Genomic DNA, 21,009 nt, shown 5'->3' with positions numbered 1-21,009 from the left:
CCAATATAACATTCGGCCTAGTTACTTTTATTAACAAAATGGCTTGATGACACCGTGACACTGCTCACATCTCAGTGACGCTGACAGATTAGCATGTCAAAGGCAGATGTGCTGAGTAACCAATATTTATACTCAAATAAGAGTAATGTTACATTACAAAATTATACTCAAGTAAAAGTTAAAAGAAGTATCGTAAGAGTTAAAAAAGCACTTGCATAACTACGTGAGACTGTGAGTAATTACTCATTGTAAGAGCGTAGGTGCCTGATTTACTGCAAGGCTTACATGATTGTAAAAATCCTGAAATTTTGCAAGAAATTGTATTGTAAAAAATCAATAATATAGAGTATGAAGGTTCAGGTTAAAATACCCGTAGCGGTGTAGCCGCTTTAAGATTTCGTAGTAAGAATACAGATACTTCAATATAAAGTTACTCAAGTACAAGAAAAAAACATACGGTATAATAAAAGTACTCTAAGATATACAATTTCTTCAACAAGTGCAAGTACATTAATGAACCCGAGTACTGTCCATCTTTTCAAACATCCAATATATAGGTGTGATACTTTATATTAAATTTCACATCCAAGCAGCAGTGGCCTCTGTAGGTAAACTCAAGGTCTGTTTGGTGCATTTACAATTCACCATGATGTGTAGTGTCTAGCATGTTGTAACATGGCTAATCACTGAGAAATCAGACGATAAACGTACCTGCACAGACGTTAAAGTCGCTTGTATTGGGTCTGGAATTTCAACGGTTGGCCCATTTCCATCAACCAAATGTAGAGAGCACACTTTGGTGACATTTTTTACATAAATCTCTGCCGCTTACATGTTTGGACTCAGCGTAGACATTTCTTTGGATTCCTCCCGAGCTTTGGGAAAGGTATGAAGAAAACTCCCTTCATACGATCACAGTTGTCATATTGCCAGTCACACACTGGCAGACACGAAAGCAGTAGAAGTTTGTTGTATCCATAACACGTTTGTTAAGGATAATTATGATGAAATAATGAGTCGGTTCTTAAGTTTTGGCTCGCACAAATACACTTGCCTGGCTCAGTTGTTGGTCAGAAAGCAAAATGGCCGCTGCACATGTGCAGTCTGCTGTTCTAAAAATAGCAGTTTGGGCATAATTGTGACAAGCCTTTTTAGTCCATTAAATTCTGTTTCCACTGTAAATGTTTATTTATTTTTATTTTTTTACCAGTTCTGTAAACACATACAAATGGCCCACCTGTGTCGATGATTGTGGGCCACGTTTTGACATTGACGCTGGCGGCAGCTTCTCGGGACCTAAGGATCCTCATGAGAGGCTGAGTGGTAAGAATGCAGGATGCTTTGCTCACCTGGAACACACAGCAAGCAATTACACACACATATACACAAGCAAATAATAATCAATTATCAAATATGTTTATTGATCACGGTAAGACAAACTCACGTCAATGATCATACGGACAGTGGGGAGAGTTGCAGCCAGATTTTGAGGGTGGGGCGGCCTCACAGTCACAGGGATGACGCCGGCATAAAGGCAGCCATAGAAGGCAGCTATCAGGTCAATGCCTACATACAGAGGGGGATAAGGTACAGACACCTTGATCACTAAAATACACTATTTACATAATATAAAAATAATACTGCCAATACTGAACAATTAGTTCCAAAATGCCTTAGTTACCAGATACCTTAATCCGACATTCTTGTGTCAAAATATGTTTAACATTTTATTTGATGCATTATTTGTTCACCTGGGGGATAAAGCAGCACCACGTTGTCCCCGGTGTTGAGGCCTCCTCGCTCTATAAGGGTGGCTGTGATTTTCTCTGCCCGCTTGTGCAACTGAGCACAGGTGGCCGTGCACACCGCCACCCCCTGCAGCCAAAACACAGGAAGTACAATCAACTACCATTTGGCAACATAATTACATTTACAGTATTATTTTGATGTTAATACTAGTATTAAATTAGGGTTATATTTATGTACGAGGTGTGTCAGAAATGCATGTACAGTATTTCAATCCAAATTACAAACTAAAGGCTTTCCCCTTCAAAGTAATCCCCTCGGGCCAGTATTTTTAAATAATTTAATATAGATTAAACAGACCACATTTCTAAATCCCAGTTTCCTGACCCATTACCCTTGGAGCCTTTTGATCAACGCTTATGATTTTTTTTTAATGCTAAAACATTCATGATCTCTATTTTAAGACGCCATGCAATTGCAAAAATTGTATTTAACCTTATTGCATATCCTCAATTTTAATGACGTGTGCTGTTGACATCTTGGCCGGGTCACCCTTGTAAAAGAGATCTTGATCTCATTGTTTTTTTTAATCTGGTTAAATAAAGGTTGAAAGGATCAGGATTTTCTATCCTGGTATTTCAAAACTTTGCTGGTTTGGTTCACAATAATTCTGATCCTTTTGGATTGAGATTTCCAAATCCATCCCACCCCTAGTATCACCCTTCCCTCTAGGTTCACAGACAGGAGACAGAAAGTGTCTTCTGTAGATCTTAAGGCTACGATAAATTGATTTATCAAATGCAAAAGTATAAAACAACCATTCAAAATATTTGTTGTTGCACGGAGTCTGTTCACTTAAACTTCTCTGTTTAAACAAGACCATGCCAGAAGAGGCATTATGATGATCATGCCTCCCAAAAACTCCTCAAAATGGAACGTGAGAGAGCACAGCTGCAAATTCTACAATGCTTCAGCAAAAACAAATGAAGTAAAAAATACAATTACTGGAAAAAGTAAATGCAGAACAGATTATAGTGTGAAACGTAAAGTTTTGCTTTTCTTATAATTTTGGGTTGAAGCAATTTATGTCATTATTTGGATTTTTTGGGGGTACATTTGTGGAATTTGGAATATTCCAGTTCCATTAAAAAAAAAAAGTCCATGATGAGGTTTCATTTATGAAAAAAATATCTATTTTCACTATGAATTCCTGGAAATGCAAGTGATACTTACAGTACTTACTGATTAGTATACATGAAACTCACTCTAATCGTACCCGAGGTGGGATTAATTTAATGCTGTTTTCATGATCAAACTGATCCAGATTTGTGTCTTAAGTTTTGAAACACCAATTACAGACTTAATACTGGATTAAAGGCAGGATTGGAGTTCCAAATCTAGATTTCAATCTTCAGGATTAAATATGGTTTTAAATACCTGATTTTGGATCAGATTTGGGTGGATTATGTTTGAAATACTGGGCCCTGGAGTCTAATCTACTTTCCCAGTATTCTCAGCCACATCTGTATGCGATCCTGGATGTACTCATCCGTCACACAGTTTTGCCGCCATGGCCATCTTGATATTGAGAATAAAATGGATCGCCTTGGCGACAATGTCCTCGTCTTGGTGGGAAAGAGGGGGTTTAACAATACATCACACGGAGCCAGGTCAGGTAGTTTTTTTTTTATGTGCTGTTGATCGTCAGAAGAAGAAACCTCATAGTTTGTAGTTTGGGTTTCAAATATATTTCTCGTGACACCAGTCCAAGGAAATTTTCGGACACACTTTGTATTTGGAAGAATCTTACTGTGTAACAATTGTTACACTACTAAAGTGTTGGAGTTGCTTTCACTAAAACAACTGCAGTATATTTAAAGTATGGCATACGTCGATGTCTTTAGCAAGACAAAATTGTAAAAACAACGCTTAATAAATGAAATGAAAAACATCAGGCCTACTTTCAATTAAACTTTTGCAGCGTTTTACAAAATATGAATAATAATGCTTATATAGCCACAATTTAAAATAAAATGTAGAATGTGGTTGCTTTTAGGCCTCTTCCAAAATATTTATTTTAGTCATATCTTTGGTCATTCAACTTTGACACATAAAAAAAATATATATATAAGTTATCATAAAAAAATAAAATAAAATAATAAATAACATTTACTTGCAAAGCGGTATGTGATTATACTGGTCTGTATCATGGATTCACACCAACAATTAGTAATACTGTTAGAATGATTGTCATGTCTCCCATCCAATGTTTCCTCTACAATAGACAGCCGATGACGTTACAGAGAGCTGAGGAAAAAATACAGTTTGAATGCTACTGAGATTTTACTGGGTTTAAGATTAGCACAATTGATTAGTAATGCCTTACATTGCTTCGTTACAGCAAAAACTGACGCTGTTCCCGCCATTGTGTTACTTGTGCAACACTAACAAGCACACTACTATTAATTCAGTACCATGTTGTTTCATACACTTGGATGATTGCGTACTTATTTACTTTACCTTTGCATTCAGCAGCACATAGAGAATATGGTCCGGGTCAGTCAGGGCTCTTGATTGGAGTGCATCAGATAAGAACTGGTGCTGAAAGGGAGTGGAACAGACTTTTATACTGATGGATTATTGGTACATGAAATATCATTTATATGAAAACAGAGAGACACATAAAATGAAATGTGACGGTTGTTTGTGAATGCTCACTCAGAGGCGCGCGGCACGCACGCACGCACGCACGCACGCACGCACGCACGCACGCACGCACGCACGCACGCACGCACGCACACACACACACACACACAAGGAGTGTGTCTATGTGCGGAGAAGGTTGTTTTGCCAGGTCATGCTGGGACCATCTGCACTTGCTAACAAGCCATATACAGTGGGGTTTGCAAAATGTTCTCAGCTACTTAAAAACATGCTGAAAAAAGACGGTTCACAGCCACTACTGTATCTATAACGCAGCACACATCCAGGATCAGATCCATCAGACTACTAATGTATGTTTAAAAATACCGGTAGTAGTGCATATATTTCCAAATCTAGTCACTACAGAAATTACTTCTTCATTGTAGACTATATCAATGTGATACAGTATCTTATTTATGACAACTCCATCAGCTTTTCAAACGTAAACAGTTTCTTTTGTCTCGCTTGGTCTCCAGGTTTGTGTGGAATTAAGTGTTGCAACAACTATGGATGCCAGCTCGACATAGGCACTACTCCATGGGCAGCCTGTATGTAATCTGAATCCGCTACGGGATCCTGAACAAGGAGAACCTCAAGACTTTCTTTTGTTAATTTGATACTTTTTTTCCTTTTTCTCCCGCCTCAATTTTTCTCCAATTCATCCACCTGATGCTTCACTTCACTTCCTCATCAACTCAGAGGCTCCAAGTTCGAATTTTAATATTATCGATTTTAACTCATTCACTCCCAATATTGTGTTCTATTGCTATAAAAACATGGAACCTACCAAAAGAAAGATTATAGTCTCTTCTTTCATCAGGAAAAACAATCTATATTTCTATCTGTTTCCGTTTTGCAGCAATTAGCATTAGAATATAGCTAAATTTTATCATTATTCACAAATTATTTAGAATTGTGAGTAAATGAGCTTTTTTTCAACATGGCCCTGGTTGATCTCTAATGCTCTGCTGCCACCTGCTAGCCGTTTGTGTAATAATTACCATTTCTTCAAACGTTCTTTGCAGTTGAGGCTGCATCAAAGCCTTCTTTATGCTCTAGCATTAAAAAAAACATAAAAATATATATATAAATACGTCTTTGGGACACTTAAAACATTTAAAATATAACATATTCATACGTTTTTGGGAGCAAATGAGTTAATGAGAGTAAGTGCAAGTCTTTGTGATTGCCTTACAATTTGGAGTTGGTGCATACCAAAATTGGAGATTACACTAGCCGGTTTTACATGGAGACTTTTAAATTATTCTGATTGAAATCATTCCAAATGAAGATCTCTGGTCACCTGTTTACATGTGACATGATCCATTCCGATCTGCCGTTTACATGCTCTTCTGTGTTAATCAGATCAGCCCCATGAGACCATTTACATTTCACCATTGCATTACACCCAATCACTCCATAATCTAGAACAGAGATGTCCAAGTCTGGTCCTCGTGAGTACCCCTATACAGCCTGTTTTCCACGTGTCCCTCCTTCAATGCAGCTGAGTCCAATGTTCAGCACATTAGCAAGCTTTGCAGAAGCCTGATAACGATTCTGATCATGAATCAGGTGTGCTGGTGAGAGAGAAACATGGAAAACAGGCTGGATAGGGGCTCTTAAGAACCGGACTTGGGCACCCCTGATCTAGAAATTCCCCCCAATTCACTTTTCCTCATGTATCCCCTTCGTGTGTTCTTATTTAGTCAAGCTTGCAGTAGTATAGGACCGTGTGAATTTTTTTTAAATTTGCTAAGTAGAAATAGAAAATACTGTAAAAATCTTTGCCTATTACAGAACGTCAGCGTGAATTGTTTGTTAAACTCTAATTTGGTAAATAAAAGTCCAAAACTATTGCATTGTAGCTCCTTCATACAAAGACTGATTTACAGAAGTTCTTTCATTTGTTTACTCAATAAATTATCCAAACAGAAGTACTGCTCCTAGAGATGACAAAGAGAACTGCAGGCAGTCTCTCGAGTCGCATATATTGCACCCTAATTTACGCTACAGTGCGCATATACTAAATTTGACCATCACTTTATCTATTTACAAACATATCATGTAAAAATGTAGATGTCACTCTGATAAGAAAATTAATGTTTTTCAGACCGCCAGTCTCCCCCATTTGCAAAAGACTTTTAAACACGTAGGGGAGGGCATAAAGCGAGGGTGTAAGGTGTCCTTTGGTGGTGGTCGGGAAGACAGAGCTGCTTGGACACTCGTCAAAGCCATGCCACACACGGCGTCACAGCGAGAAGAGGTGCACACCATAAAGTCAACAATGTAGTTGCTATTTGAATATATAGAATAGAATATGACTTGAATGAATTCATGCTGCACTTGTGACAGCTGATTATGAGAGAACGCAATAACACCCTTGTTTAACCCAGGGGTAGGCAAGTTCAGTCCTAGAGAGACGCAGTCCTGCATGTATTTGATGTCTCCCTTCTCGAACATAGCTAAGAGGCTCCTACAAAACGTAATTATGAGCTGATGATTTTAAACACCTGGGTGTGTCAGGAGACACCGAAAACATGCAGGACTGCAGCTCTCTAGGACCGAACTTCCCTATCCCTGGTTTAACCTATAACTGAAATTATAGTTCTATTTTGTCCCTCCCGACCGCCAGAGGCACATTCAGTGCTTGAAGCACCCCCTCCAGCAGTCGTCCGAGTCAGCGAATATGTGTGGACCCCTACTGGCTGATCTTGACCACTCATCATGAGACTTGGAGGACGCTGCGACTGCAGAAAGCACGTTTTGACTGACAAGCAGCAGAAGCGTAGTAGCAGAGGCTAGATTAGAAGCTTACCATTATTGTGGACCACATACAGAGCTAAAGGCCAACCCCAAGTGAGAATAAAGGTAGAATAACAAGAGGTGGAGGATAAGACATCAACATGAAAATGTCCCTAACTAACAGCAAAATCAGATTGTGGTGCACACAAGTACACTGTAAATTTTGTACAGTAAATTTTACTCTGAAAAAGGCTTTATTCAGTCCCAGTCTAAACAGAGTAAACTTGATACTCAAAAGAGAGTAAAATTGTTAGAATAAATATACACAAGTTATCCCATATTTACTCTTATAGTATTGCAAAGCATTTATTCAGCGGTATAACCTTGTTTGAATCATGTAAATTGAAGTTGTCTGTGAAGAAAGCCGAGCCCCGCAAGACGGAGCATGACCCATGCTCCAGCTCCAAAACATGAACTGTTCCCTTATCACAAGAGAGCGGCTGGAACATTTTGCGGTTTAACTGTTGAACTTTGACTGTTGAAAATTTCAGTGCCAAAGAAAAACACGTCTGCATTATTATCTGCGCAATGAGTCATATCCGTGATGGTTGCTATGTGATACACCCAACCTTTAGAGCAGCAACGGCTGTGTACCTTGGGACCACAATACAAAAAGAAAGAGAAGACTCAGCAGAATGTGCTTTAGAGTGGTAGGAGATTGTAACTGTGCACAGCTCTGTCTGTTCTCCTCGCGAGCAAAAATAATCTAAGTCTCTTGTCTTCCTTCCTTGTCTGTTTGTTTATTAACTGTTCTATGTTGACTGAACCTGACAAAAATATTCCAAAAGAAAAAAAAAAGAAAAAACACTCAACAGTTGAGAAACAATAACAGAACCTTCAAGGTTGGGAGGCAGACAATCTAATTACTGACCCATGCCACTCATTCTCTGTGTCAATATATTGCAGGTATCAGGTGGAATCCTCGTACCTCCATTTTGGTCTCCTGGACACACCAGCAATATGTTATCTAGCATAACTAAAGTGGTAGAGTGGCTGTCTTTCATTCTGAAGGTTGTGGGATCGTTCCTCAACCCTTTGAGTGTCTTTTTTGTTGTTTTAGTATTTTACTGTCTTCCAAGTGTAAAGTTTACTCTGTTTAGAGTGAGACCGAATATTTTTTAGAGTAAAATTTATCCCACGAAATTTACTGTGTAGGGTTATTTTCTGCTCCTTATACTTTTTGATACATTTTTTGTTCGCAAAACAGAAATACATTCAATAAATATGACTGCTTCTCAAATACTGAAAAGGGAATGACTGAAAGATTGCTCTTTACACATTGAAAATCAAATCATTAGACATGGGCTTTTCCAGTACTGACTCCCGGTGAACCAACTCTCAAATTGAAAAGTCCATTATCTCCTGTAACCCTAATGAATGTATGTCTAATTTTGCTCAATTGTAGGTTTGCAGTTTTCCCTTGTTCTAGTCCTTTCGACTTATAGCATGTGTAATGCCGTTAGACAAGGTCCAGTTCAGTTTCTTTCATATTATTTAGTATTTATATCTCCAACATTGTTAACAGGTTTGAACACAGTCAATGTTTATTCTGTGGTACCTTTCGAATCGAATCCTGGTCCTCCACCACACCCAGTTCTCTGCCTGTAGCCTGGGCAATACGTTTTCCTGCCACTAGGTTGCCCACCAGCATACATGCTGGACCAACGTCCACTGCACAGATCAGATGGCAAACAGTCATTTTGAGCAACACCACATCATTCAATTGAGTCGAGTGGCATAATTTAACTAACTCACCAGGCTGTTTTTGCCGTGGTTTGGGCATGTTGGTGACGCAGGTGTGCGGGCACATGAGGATGTTGCAAGGGTGCAGGTTTCCCTCCAGGAAGTTCTGCTTGGTTTCACAGATGTGGATGCCGCCGAGGGGTGTCTTTGGGAGGGTGTTGGCAGGCACCAGTGCAAGGCAGTATAAACCCACTTGGTGGATACTGTCAATGGCCTGTAGGGAGAAGATGTATCATTGCACAAAGCTCGAAATGAACAGGTTTGCATCTCAGTTTGCATGTCAAAATTGGTCATTTGTTCCTCATTAATAAACAATGACTCGCAAAAAAAACTCCAACGCCTAGACATTAGACAACTATTGTTATGTATGTCAGTCGCAAATGAAACAGAAATGAAGGCAGAGCTTCTCATCATTCACTTAAAAGAGCCCGCGCATGATTGTCAATAAAAGACTAATTGTCAATTAGTCTCTGCCTGCATGTGCATGGTGAAAGTGAGCATGAGGAGGAGGGAGTGAGGACGATCAGGGTGGAAGAACATGCTTGTCTGCAAGAAAAAAAAAACAATGAAAACATTCGATGATAGACGGAGACTGTGCGTTGTTGTAATAATGTCAGTTCCTCTTAAAGGGTCAGTAACGTGAAAAATCAACTTTTTGGAGCTTTTAGCCATGTTAAAATGCGAGTTCCTCCCCAAAAACATCACTGAAGTGGTGTTCTCCTCCATTCGCCCCTCAATGAGAAATTCTAGGTCATTCTGATCTCCAAGCACCAGCCCCTCCCAGTCCGAGAAAACGAGCGGGTACTCACTCTATGACGTCATCATTTGCGGACCCAATCCCGCACCGCCTAAACACACGCCCACATTCTTGAGACCTTCATGCTCGCAGTGATAAAAGTAGGCTTTATCAGTAAACATTCTGTTCAAATAAATTTAAAGCAATCAATTATCCTTCACATTTGCAATGCCAAAGTGCAATGACAATTGGCCGTCTTAAATTCCAAGAAATAATGGCAAACACTTGTCCCACTGACGGTTTTCTGGAGAAAAAAAACTTGTCGATTTGGACACAAGCGGTGTCCAAATTCACAAGGCTGGGTCCTCTGAATTTGTCGGCTGCATGTCGTCACTACCGTCGCGACTAAGACAGCACGCACGGACTTACACATGAATGGACTGTCAGTCAATGCGCTACCAAAAAGCAGCATTGATAATCCATTCATATGCAAGTCCATGCGTGCTCTCGAGTCACGCTGGTAGTGATGTCATGCAGTCGACAAATTCGGCCCGAGACTTTTGAAGCCACGGGGCCGCCATTTTGGGACTCCCAAGAAAAGTATCTCGGCATACACATTTGGCTGCAAAATGCCTACATGTGTAGCGTAAACTGCACAAAACGCCAGTTTAAAAGCTGTGGACGAACATTTCACCTGAAAGTATGATTGAAATAGAAATTGAAAGATGAAAGAAAAAGAGGCTACATGTTACTTGGTACTTGTTATGCCTAGTGCCCAGAACCATACTTAAAATTTTAGTATTCAGTATATAAAATTATTATAAAGTTAAAGCCAATTTGAGCTTTTCAAGTTCTGAAACAAATTATTATTTTTTTTACTTATTTGCGTGTTGTATTTGTTTTAAAAGGCAGCAACTTTTTTTAAATTTATTTTCAGTTATTCATTGTTGTTAAAAAATAAACATTTTCAAAGAATGCTGATGTGATTTATTTTTATGTCTATAAGAATAACCGAAAAAATCATTTTTTTTCTCAGACTATAATCGTACAACAAAATCCGAAACAGTTGCACCCCTACTAGCTAGTCAGTGGCAAGTTAGTAGCAAGTGTTTATTAATTATTAGAAATTAATGCTCCTTCTTAGAAAACATCACAATCAAATGCACGGTGCCATTTGCAGAAGATCAAAGTAAAAAAAATAAAAAATAACTCAGCTCAATACTGCCTAATCAAGCCAACAGCAATGCAGCAAAAACAGTAAGTAGAAACCCACCAAATGAAGACCAGTAACACCATTACAGCGAAAGCTGTATCGTTGTATCCTAAGCCCAAGTTTGCTTTCTTCACGCAAATGGGATATTCTTTTTCTGTCATCATTTCAGAAAAAGTGCTACAAAAACACAAAGAGAAAGAATGGCAAAACACATAGAGTTCCTCCTTTGATGCTTGATAAAATGAGGTTTAGTACACCTACGGCATGTCACTCCCAAAATGATAAGAATTTTGGGGCTTATATTTCACCTAAGTTTTGTTGAATCACCAAACTTCTGAGGCATTTCCACTGTGAAGGAGAGAGACCCTTACACACCTGCAGAACTCGACTCATCCACTGGAAACTGTCCTCCTCACTGGCATCAGGCCGTTGCTCTGCCACAATCACGATCCTCTCATCATAAAAAACAGTCACTGAAAACACGGCGATCCTAGAAATAGTCAGAGGAATGAAAAAACACACAAATTATGAAGTATTACACATTTCATATTACCAAGCATGCATTGTCCCACCTTCCCCTGTAAACTGTTTTAACAGGCTCCACGGCGAGAGCGGTGGCCACCAAGTCATCAGCGCTGTGGCGTCGCCGGCTCACCATCAGCAACACTTCAATCTTGCCCACAACAAATACCAGGCTGCCCTGTTGGAAGAACACAAAGAGCATATCAGCGCCTACTAGACGTATACTAACTTGTCCATACTTTTTTTCTTGCTGTATGGGACTTACTGGGCCAATAAATCCAAGTAAACCAGTTCGGGTAAAGGGAACTTCTCCCAAAGGCGCTCCAGATTGGTTGACAGGGATCACCTAAGGGGGCAACACATTAGATTGTAGTACAAAAAGTCTAAGAAGTGTTATAACTTGACAAAAGAGGCACCATTTGCAGCCAGTCTTATTTATTTTGTGCAATTATTCATACCCAATTTTAATTTCCCGTGTGTTCTGAAATGCACATTCCAAGTGTAGTTATGAGCGGTTAAAAAGGTGTGTGTCTTCAAATAAAAGTGCTTGGTTTCCCTTTTAGAAGTATTTTCGGATAACAAAAACATTTCATGTCGAGATGATCTCTTCGATTTGGGTTTTGGACAGACCTCAAAAGTGTTCTTGGTGACCCCAGGAAGACCGTAGTACATGGTGCCTCCCGCTCGGGAGCTGATCACAATCTCTCCTATCTCGTCTGTTTTGCACAGCTGAGGCGAGCCATCTGGTTTCACGATGCACATCAGAGCTGAAATACAAATTATGTTCAGAACATCAATTCTGGGTATGGCAAAATTTTGTGTTACAATGTTGTCAGAAGTTAGCACATGTGAACAAACCTCCAGGCATAATGTGGCCGACGTCTTGAACAGTGAGAGCCGAGTTCTTGTCCTCTGTGTTCACTCTAATCACACTGTGGCTCAGGCCGCCCATGGAGAGGATGGCCCTGGCTGGCAGAGGAGCTCCTCGTGCACCGGGTCTGCAGCGGAGGTAATAGGAGAGGAGATCATGTGAGCCACAGGCTTGACGGATCCAAGTCGTTTCATTCTCAGGGCATTGAATTGATTGCAACTGGACTGTTTTTACAGTGCTTTTTATACAGCGTGCTTTTTGGTTTGTTTGATTTTTTTACAGTGTATGAATGCATGTCTTGATTCGCTAAGTGACTGTGTGATATTGTCAATAGAACTCTTCCATGTGGTGTCTCCTGTACAATACAATACTGTATTGTGCTAGCTTGCTATTGGTGGTGTGGTGACGCAGAAGTGGTGTATCGTTGCAAGTTTTCTCCCCGACAAAACCCACAATGTTGACGAAAACGGCAAAGGAACCTTAGGTTACACCCGAAGAGGAAGAAGCAAAGATTCTCGTCACTCACTTATACCACAAGGTAACGAGGCATATCCTTTTTGTAAATTAAAAATATGTGTGGCATATAATGTAACTACATCCCAACTTAATAAAAAGTTTGACCTTCCCAGGGCACTTTTGACCTACTGAAGCCTCGTGTGCATAAGAGGAAAAAGCCTTTAGGTTGACCAGGGAATGCCCGCGAGGCCAGATTTGACAGGAAAAAGCCTGCGCAGCCAGAAAAGTGCACAACAACATGCCTTTTCCCTCTTAGACAAATGGGAGAATATGAACCCTATTGTACCTGCGAATGGCCACCGTCAAAGCTTCAGGTGAGGTGGCACATGGACAGATGACCTCAGGCTTTAGACCGTGAGACTGGAACACATTCAGGAAGGCATCACATGATGACACAGACCCTAACAGCACAAAACAAAGGTGGAAAAGAGTTATATCACTAAACCAAGAAAAGGTCTACATAACGTTAAAAAAAGGGATGCGACTCACATGGATTTGCCCCATCGGCTACAATGAGCATTCGGATGGAGGACAGGTTGGTGTCCCTCTGATCTTTGTGGGCCATCATTGCCCAGTGAAGGTCACGGCACTTCACCAAGGCCACGCGGGCTGTGACATGACAAGAAACATGATGCACCCTGACAAACAATAGACAGACAACTATCATAAGAAGAGTGATGAAGGCAAACCTTTGTGAATGTGCACCCTCTGCACCCAGGACATGGGACAGGCTTTCATCACGGAATACGGCACAGTAATAGTATGAATTCGATTCATGACACTCTGTAAGGACCACATGCACATTGTCAATATTGGGATTTCCTACCAGTCTCATGGCTAGAGAGGACAAATGGCCCCACTTATCTTACCGTTAAGACGCCATGCCACAAGCCCATGTCCTTTTTGCAGTCTAACACATTGACCAGAGTTTCACCTAAGTTGAAAATAAGCAACACAATTAGCAAATTGGAGAGACACACACACACACACACACACACACACACACACACACACACACACACAATGAGAGCTAATGCTTTGTCTAGTGTCGTGTGGTGCCCAATTAAGTGCCCAAATAGGCGCCTATAGACAAAATTATCATTGTTAGTGTTGGTCATTCTGATTCAGTCCTACTCTAATAGTGGAGCATCATTAACACATCATAAGCAAATTCAATACAGCCTACCACTGCGAGTTACAACAATTTGTAATCCAAAAAGGTGCTTAGGTAGGAGGGAGGATGGAAACAGCCACTGGGTCTCTTCCAATCGCTTTGATGGGACATATTGTGACAAAAAAACAGTAAAAACACGCACATTCTTAGCCGACTTGTCAGCAGCCTGAACTGACGCCAGAGTGAGTGGCTAATGCTAAAGCCAGTTAATAGCCCAACAACTGTACATCCTCGATGGCTCAATTCTATGTCATTAACCAGGCCACACATTAAACGTCATAGATATTGTGCTGTAGAATTTGAGGATGGTGATCCCAAGCAGACAAAAATAATAACTATATCTCACATGCATACATGTAGTACAGTATAAGCAAGAAGCTAAAAAAAAAAAATCTATATGAATTAGGGTTGGGCGGTATTACAGTGATGGTATCCTGGAGTGTCTAAAAATGGCAACAGCGTCACTTTCAATGCTGTCATAGTAAAAAGAAGAAACATTTTTGGGATAGTACATATATTGTATTTGTGTTTTCAAATTAATATTATTATAACGATTAGTATTAAAATTATTTAAAATTATTAGAAGGCTTCTACTAGTCATGTGACAGTCACATGACCGCCCATTAGACAGAACGAGACAAGATGGCCACTCAAGCGCCTTGGTCTCCCCCTAATAAAGGCAACTGCTATAATTTGGCAGCAAATATCGATGAGGCCTGTATGCAAAATCTACATGAAGAAGGTAATGTAAAATGAAATATACTTTGCATTTCTGGACTCATAGAGTTTGTCACCAAAAAGTTCAGCAACTACTATTATAGTTCAGACCATAGTCCCATGACCTCCAGAAGCGCGCTACAGAGCGCTATTTATACGAAAAATTAGGAAGTCCCTTGGTTTCATCCATGAACACGTCAACCCGAGACGGCAGCACGCAGGTGAGCGTTTAGTTTGTGTCTGCTTAGTTTGGTGAGCTTTCGTGCATGTTAAGATCCCTAAATGTGATTCATCAGCAGCAGCATACATAAAAGAAAGGAAGAGGAAGAAAAAAATGATATAAGCTATGTTCAAACCCCTAATTCACTATATAGTCCCACACTATATAGTTAATATGTGATGTTATTGCTCCTAGTCACATTTCACGTGACCACCGTCAGTACCTGTTATGACAAATCACACATAAATCTCAGACTATTTACTGTGAATAAAAATATTTTAAAACTGTATTCTATTTCCTTTGTTGTACATATTTTCAAACAAAACAAATTATATATATTTTATAGTATATAGTTGATGTATGGCTTTGATTCTTTCGCTTGCGCCATTTGATTTTTTCCATACTCGCAATGCATTGTGGTCTATATCAACCGGTTGAGTGACCATCAATGTTCGCTACTTTTTAAAGTGCATTGTGGGTAATTTTGAGTAGACTGCATTTTTTTTCTGTTGGACATTCCGACAAGCGCTACAAAATGGCGTGACCCCTCCTTTAGTAGTGCACTATATATTTGGAGTAGTGTGCACATTCGGACACAGCCATAGAAGAGGAAGAAGGAGAAGAAGAAGAGGAATTAGAATGCCTACAAAATAAAAATAGGACCTAGTTGCTGCTTAGGCCCTTTTTAACGCCACGTTTAAATCCCGTCCCTAAATATTGTCTCATTACAAACTGACCTTCGCAGTAGTTGCAGGCCTGTGTCAGTGCTTGACAGTGAGTCAGCATGGAGATCTTGGACACAGCCACTCCCATCACGGTCCCCTCCTTGCTGGCTTTGTACTGTAATGAATGGAAACACACACAAACAATATTTAGACAAGAAGCGTAGGTCAACCAGTAATTTCAACACTAAACTACACATTTGTGAGATTTTATAAGCTACAAGATCAGAACAATACATTTGCCTTCAGTACGCACCTCAATGTAGGCAGTGTCAGTGTTTGCGGTGGGAATATGAGGCTGCCAATCTTTGGAAGGTTTGGTCAGGTATTTGGTGTCCGTCACCACCCATTTCATTCTTGGCCATCCTGAAGAAAGTGAACAAGTTTTAGCTGACACAAGGAGTAAGGAAACCACTTGATGGGCATCATTAAAACAATGCTTTCACTTAGCAGTTCCCACTGCTCACATAGAGATGCCAGGCAAATATCAACACCACAATGTAGTCTTTCTAATGATGACCTCTTGTAATAGGTCTCCAGGAAGCACATACGGTACAGTATAACCAAAGATGAGCCATTAGTACATATTGGTGAGAGCCTGAGAGCTGCCTGACCTTTGAACTGGATGATCTCTCCATTTGGTGTCTTGGGCAGCCCTTTGAGACACACTTCGCTGGTCAGTGCCAGACTGACGCCACAGATGCCCAAGAGGAAGCCTATCTGTTGGCTGCCTGCATCCTACGGAGAGAGAAAACAGCTAATTAGTATCAAAGCTCGAAATAACTATTTTTCACTGAGGAGCACTTTTGCTAATCAGTGACTTCATTTGAGGAGCAATTTAGTACCGTAATTTCCCATCAATAATGCACACCCTTATATAACAGCATAAATACTCATGATGTAGTGCAGGGGTACCTAAGTCCAGTCCTTGAGAGCCCCTCCAGCTTGTTTTATGTCTCCCTCCTCCAACACACCTGAATCAAATGATCAGCTCATCATCAAGCTGGCAGAAGCCTGATAATGATCCTGATCAGATGAATCACGTGCGTTGAAAAAGGGAAAATAGTGGTTCTCGAAGACCGGACTTGGGTAGCGGCTAACGACACACAAGGGTGGCTAGGATTTTATTTATTTATTTTTTAACTGTTAGTTGCATTGTCCGAGGTTTCATCAACCAGTGCCAAGTTCCCAACGCTGTCAAAGGGATGTTTTGTGTGCTTGTGTATGCTCATGTGCAAGTTCGTGTATGTGCGTAACAGGGATGTAGTCAAGTCCACCTTTATCGAGTCCAAGAGAAAAGCGTAAGACAGAGAAATACTATTTCCACGGCCACAAAATTAGAGACACGTCATTATAATTATGCTCAACACTCTTCTTAGATGGCAAAGAACCTTTTGCTTTATTAACCCTGTGTGCAGATAAACAACAAAAACTATTTAAAAATTAATGTTACTTTATGGTGGTCGACCTCACAATAGAGACATGAGACAAGGAGGAGAGGGGACCCCGGGAACAGCAAACTGCAGTGAGCAGTGAGAAGTGGCTACAAAACAGCGCCAAACGAAAACCTAATGAATGAACGTGAACGCTTTGCTGCAGCAAGGTTTGCTGTTGCTGATTTCGTCCCAGATTCTGTGAATACATAATAAAAACCTAATGCACAATGATCGTTTGGTTCAGCATATGAAGATCACTGCTATCATTGTCATCATGATATTTTAAGTTCATTTGAAGGAGGCCGTTAATTTTCAGAAATATAAACAGTCAAGTCGATAAAAATATTTTGTGCGTCCAATGGCCGAAGGCAGAGACAAGTCCAAGTCCAACTGCCAAGCAGTCAAAAGACAGACAAAAGAAAAAGTGTTGAACAATACTGAAAAAAAGTGTTGAGTAAGTCCGGACTAGAGTACTTCAGCCCTGGAGTGTAGACACTACAACCGACTAAGAGAAAGAGCAGGAGCAAGACTTTTTAGTGTTGCTGTCGTCAACAAAAATGAAGACGAAATATATTCGTCAACAAACCTTTATCACATCAGGGTGATGAGATGCAACTAAAATGCTGGTCACGTGACAATAACGATAATTAAATCTGTAATGCCATATTGTTGTCGAGTAGGAACGAGACTAAATGTGGTTTACAAAATAAAAACTATGCTAAAATGTCTCTTCATTTTCATTGACCAAAAAGAAGCGTGACTGAATTTTCCAAAATGTCGTGGTATTTCTGTTTCCTGGTTCCCGACATCTTTTCCTCAATCATGACGAATGTTAGTATTTGGATCAGAAGAATACGATGATCTAGAACTTGGTTAGCACAATTTGACGCTGACAAGGAGATTGTGTCTTTTTCGAACCTTGATTACATTGTCCTTACTTGTTTTGACAGTGGTACTTCAATAGGCACAGGGATGACTTCAGCCAACAAACAGCCATAGAATGCAACCCAGAACATTCCCGGGTCACTGTTTGGGTACACCAGCGCCACCTAGGAGGCGAAAACCCCCCAAAAAAACCCCATAATTTCTGTCACGTGTGTACAACATTCTACGTGCAGTGATTCGACATGCTCTTACTCGATCTCCAGGTTGTAGCACAGGTTCCGTCTTTGTGCCTAGTTTATTCAGTAGCGTGTAAGCCAGTTTCAAACTGCGACTCCACAGTTTGCCTAAAAGAAAGAAATAAAAAAAACGTTGGTGAAAAAGTTAAACAAAATTTCCATAATTGGAGCCATTACCATATATGACATTAGCCATTAGCAAACTGCACTATACCTCATTTTAGCTAACATGAAAGGATTAACTGTGCATGTGTGTTTTCCCTTCCCTTTGGCTTTTGTGACACTTTTTCTTACGGATAATGTGAAGTAAGCAGACTTCATTTCTAAGCAGAAATAAAGCTCACGGTGTCCAAGTACTTTCATTCAGAATGAATCAGCATCCTGAGATGGGCAGTAGTCATATGGGTTATTCAGCAGCATTGCTTCTGTTAAGGCATGTTGAACAAAATTACCGCTTTTATTTTGGTAGCTTAACTCTTCTTGTTTTCTTCACTTGCACAAAACTGATAGGAATAGCCGGCAGCTTCTTATGAACAAAGGATTTTAATTTGAATCTTCTGTAGCCGGGTTGACATTCAGACTTCTTTGTAGTTCTGATCTCTGGTCAGCTGTTTAAATGTGACATGATCTATTCTAATCTGGCATTTACATGTGCCACTACATCAATCAGAACAGCCGCTTTAAAGCCGCATGACACGTGCAGCCCGATCTAGACATCACGCAATTTATCAAGATGGACTTCAGTAATTTCTTTAGCAAAATAGTTGTAATTGTTTAGTAAGCAACAGCATGATAAAAACAACTTTGTGTAAAACAAGTTTGAAACCAGTTCTACATCGCTGTTTGGAAGCTGTCATTTTCAAGTGCGTAAAACAACTTTGACAAGAAGGAACACTGATTGAAGACGTAGATCACAACTTCATCTCCTCACACTAAAAGCCGACGGTTAACTGCCATGTCACCAGATCACTCGTGAACATAATGTTTTTTTGTCAAATCGCAGGGTACATATAGACAACCATTCCCACTTACATTCATACCTACGGGAAATTTAGTCTTCAATTAACTTACCATGCATGTTTTTGGAATGTGGGAGGAAACTGGAGTAACGGGAGAAACCCTAACAAGCATGGGGAGAACATTCAAACTCCACACGAGTATGACAATTATATTGTCAATGAAATAATTGCCTGTATTGCTATTAAAGGTTTTCTTCCAAATTGGCCCAGCATCACAGAACAGATTATCATTTAACTTTGAGCTACCACTATTGACAATTTGTAACAAATTGTTGCTCACCATATGTGACAGTGTAGAGGGGTTTTCCTGTAATGTCCAGCGCTGTGAGGGCGGGGCTTTTGGCCTGTGTGGCCCCCCAGCGAGCAAGGGCCGCTTGCAGGGCAGGAGGCCAGTTACTAACAACACCGAGAGGCTCCCCCTTCACTGGGATGATTTGACGACCCTCCGGTTTTGGGGTGTTGGGGTCTGGCTGGGGAACTGGAGGAAAAAAAGGTTCATGACAAAAAGTATAAGTGAAAATAAAAAATCGACTGACACCCCTACATTCATTACAACAATGTAATGAATGTAGGGGTATCAGTCTATTTTTTTTATCGTAATTAATCACATGACTTCAATAGTTAACTCACAATTAATCACACATTTAATATCTGTTCTAAATGTACAATAAAATGTACAATAAAATATATTTTTCTAAGTTTCATACTCTTGTTAAGATAAAAGTGGAACAGAATGTTAAACTAATAGAAATATGGCTGCATATTTTAGTCATTGATACAGTAATTTCATAATAATTCATAAAATTTAGTTAAAATTAAAAAGATGAAATGTACTGTTAAAAAAAAATTGTGATATTGATTTGTGTTGATGTCATTTTTCTGCCACTAGATGGCATAATTAAGAGCTGATGTTAAAGATTAACATGAACTTGGAAAATTCTGTACTTTTTTAAAATTGGAAAATACAACTTGACTCCAGTCTCCACAAATATGCATTATTATTAAATTTTTCATACTGCTAAATTGTGACGTGGACGTGTCTGCTGCGTTGCAACTGGAATTCCCCCAGTACAGGTTTTCCAAGTAAGTGGGCGGTTAAAGGAACTTTAAATCAACTCAAAATGAACACACTAATTTTGACACCCCTAAATGAAATTAATTTATTTATTTTCTCACCTTCAACTATTTCCTCCGAGTCGTCGAGGAAAAATTCACTGAGTGGTGGTCTTTTGGGCCGTTTGAGTGTGTTTAGCAACTGTTGAATCTTGGTGGACACTCTGCTGTTGACAGGCACACCTGCATAAACAACCACCACCATCAACAAAGAAACCAATAAAGCTAAACATTAACCACATATGCAACTCACACACATTGCTGTTGTAGTAGACACTCACTCACACAGCCGAGGTCAAAATCAGCTACAAGAAAGATTTGAACTAGTTGGACGGACACAGTTCGGAGAATTAAGGGAAAAGAGCCTAGGAGATTTAAGTCACGAGACAAACATGGAGAGTGAAAAGCAAGCTGACGCAGACGTCTTCGGCATCCCTTCCCATCCCACTTGTATTACCTTGTCGTTTTCCTTTTTAAATGAAAGTCAAGATGGATTAATGGACCCAAAAGAAAGAAGACAAAAAAAATACGTGTGATTAGCGCCATGTTGCTTGACTTAATTGAACACACTCAACTGTGTGTCATCACCATAGATGCCTATCAATAAAATGGTTTAAAAAAATGTCATTGATTTT

The 21,009-nt window shown here is 39.9% G+C and overlaps 1 protein-coding gene across 4 annotated transcripts in view; it reads right to left on the bottom strand.

Annotated features, from left to right (window-relative positions):
• The window catches only part of dip2ba (disco-interacting protein 2 homolog Ba), a 72,460-nt gene that overhangs the window by 16,047 nt on the left and 35,404 nt on the right, over positions 1–21,009 (bottom strand). For 2 of the 4 annotated variants that reach the window (XM_077553006.1, XM_077553027.1), the window contains exons 7-29: positions 20,438–20,557; positions 19,542–19,739; positions 18,259–18,350; positions 18,060–18,170; positions 16,300–16,423; positions 15,942–16,051; positions 15,701–15,803; positions 13,722–13,786; positions 13,542–13,635; positions 13,342–13,461; positions 13,139–13,253; positions 12,324–12,463; positions 12,096–12,232; positions 11,731–11,811; positions 11,516–11,643; positions 11,319–11,433; positions 9,007–9,208; positions 8,810–8,922; positions 7,265–7,288; positions 4,267–4,347; positions 1,752–1,875; positions 1,445–1,566; positions 1,238–1,349 (exon numbers count right to left, since the gene is read on the bottom strand). In XM_077553006.1, the coding sequence (XP_077409132.1) occupies positions 1,238–1,349; positions 1,445–1,566; positions 1,752–1,875; positions 4,267–4,347; positions 7,265–7,288; positions 8,810–8,922; positions 9,007–9,208; positions 11,319–11,433; positions 11,516–11,643; positions 11,731–11,811; positions 12,096–12,232; positions 12,324–12,463; positions 13,139–13,253; positions 13,342–13,461; positions 13,542–13,635; positions 13,722–13,786; positions 15,701–15,803; positions 15,942–16,051; positions 16,300–16,423; positions 18,060–18,170; positions 18,259–18,350; positions 19,542–19,739; positions 20,438–20,557 (2,631 nt within the window). The remainder of the gene's footprint in view (positions 1–1,237; positions 1,350–1,444; positions 1,567–1,751; positions 1,876–4,266; positions 4,348–7,264; positions 7,289–8,809; positions 8,923–9,006; positions 9,209–11,318; positions 11,434–11,515; positions 11,644–11,730; positions 11,812–12,095; positions 12,233–12,323; positions 12,464–13,138; positions 13,254–13,341; positions 13,462–13,541; positions 13,636–13,721; positions 13,787–15,700; positions 15,804–15,941; positions 16,052–16,299; positions 16,424–18,059; positions 18,171–18,258; positions 18,351–19,541; positions 19,740–20,437; positions 20,558–21,009) is intronic. The other 2 variants (XM_077553016.1, XM_077553038.1) reach the window with 1 other exon arrangement.

Source organism: Vanacampus margaritifer, chromosome 1 (genome assembly GCF_051991255.1).
Source record: "Vanacampus margaritifer isolate UIUO_Vmar chromosome 1, RoL_Vmar_1.0, whole genome shotgun sequence".
NCBI classification, from domain to species: Eukaryota; Metazoa; Chordata; class Actinopteri; order Syngnathiformes; family Syngnathidae; genus Vanacampus; species Vanacampus margaritifer.
Note: the sequence above shows the minus strand (reverse complement) of the source record. Positions and strands in the feature narration are given on the sequence as shown.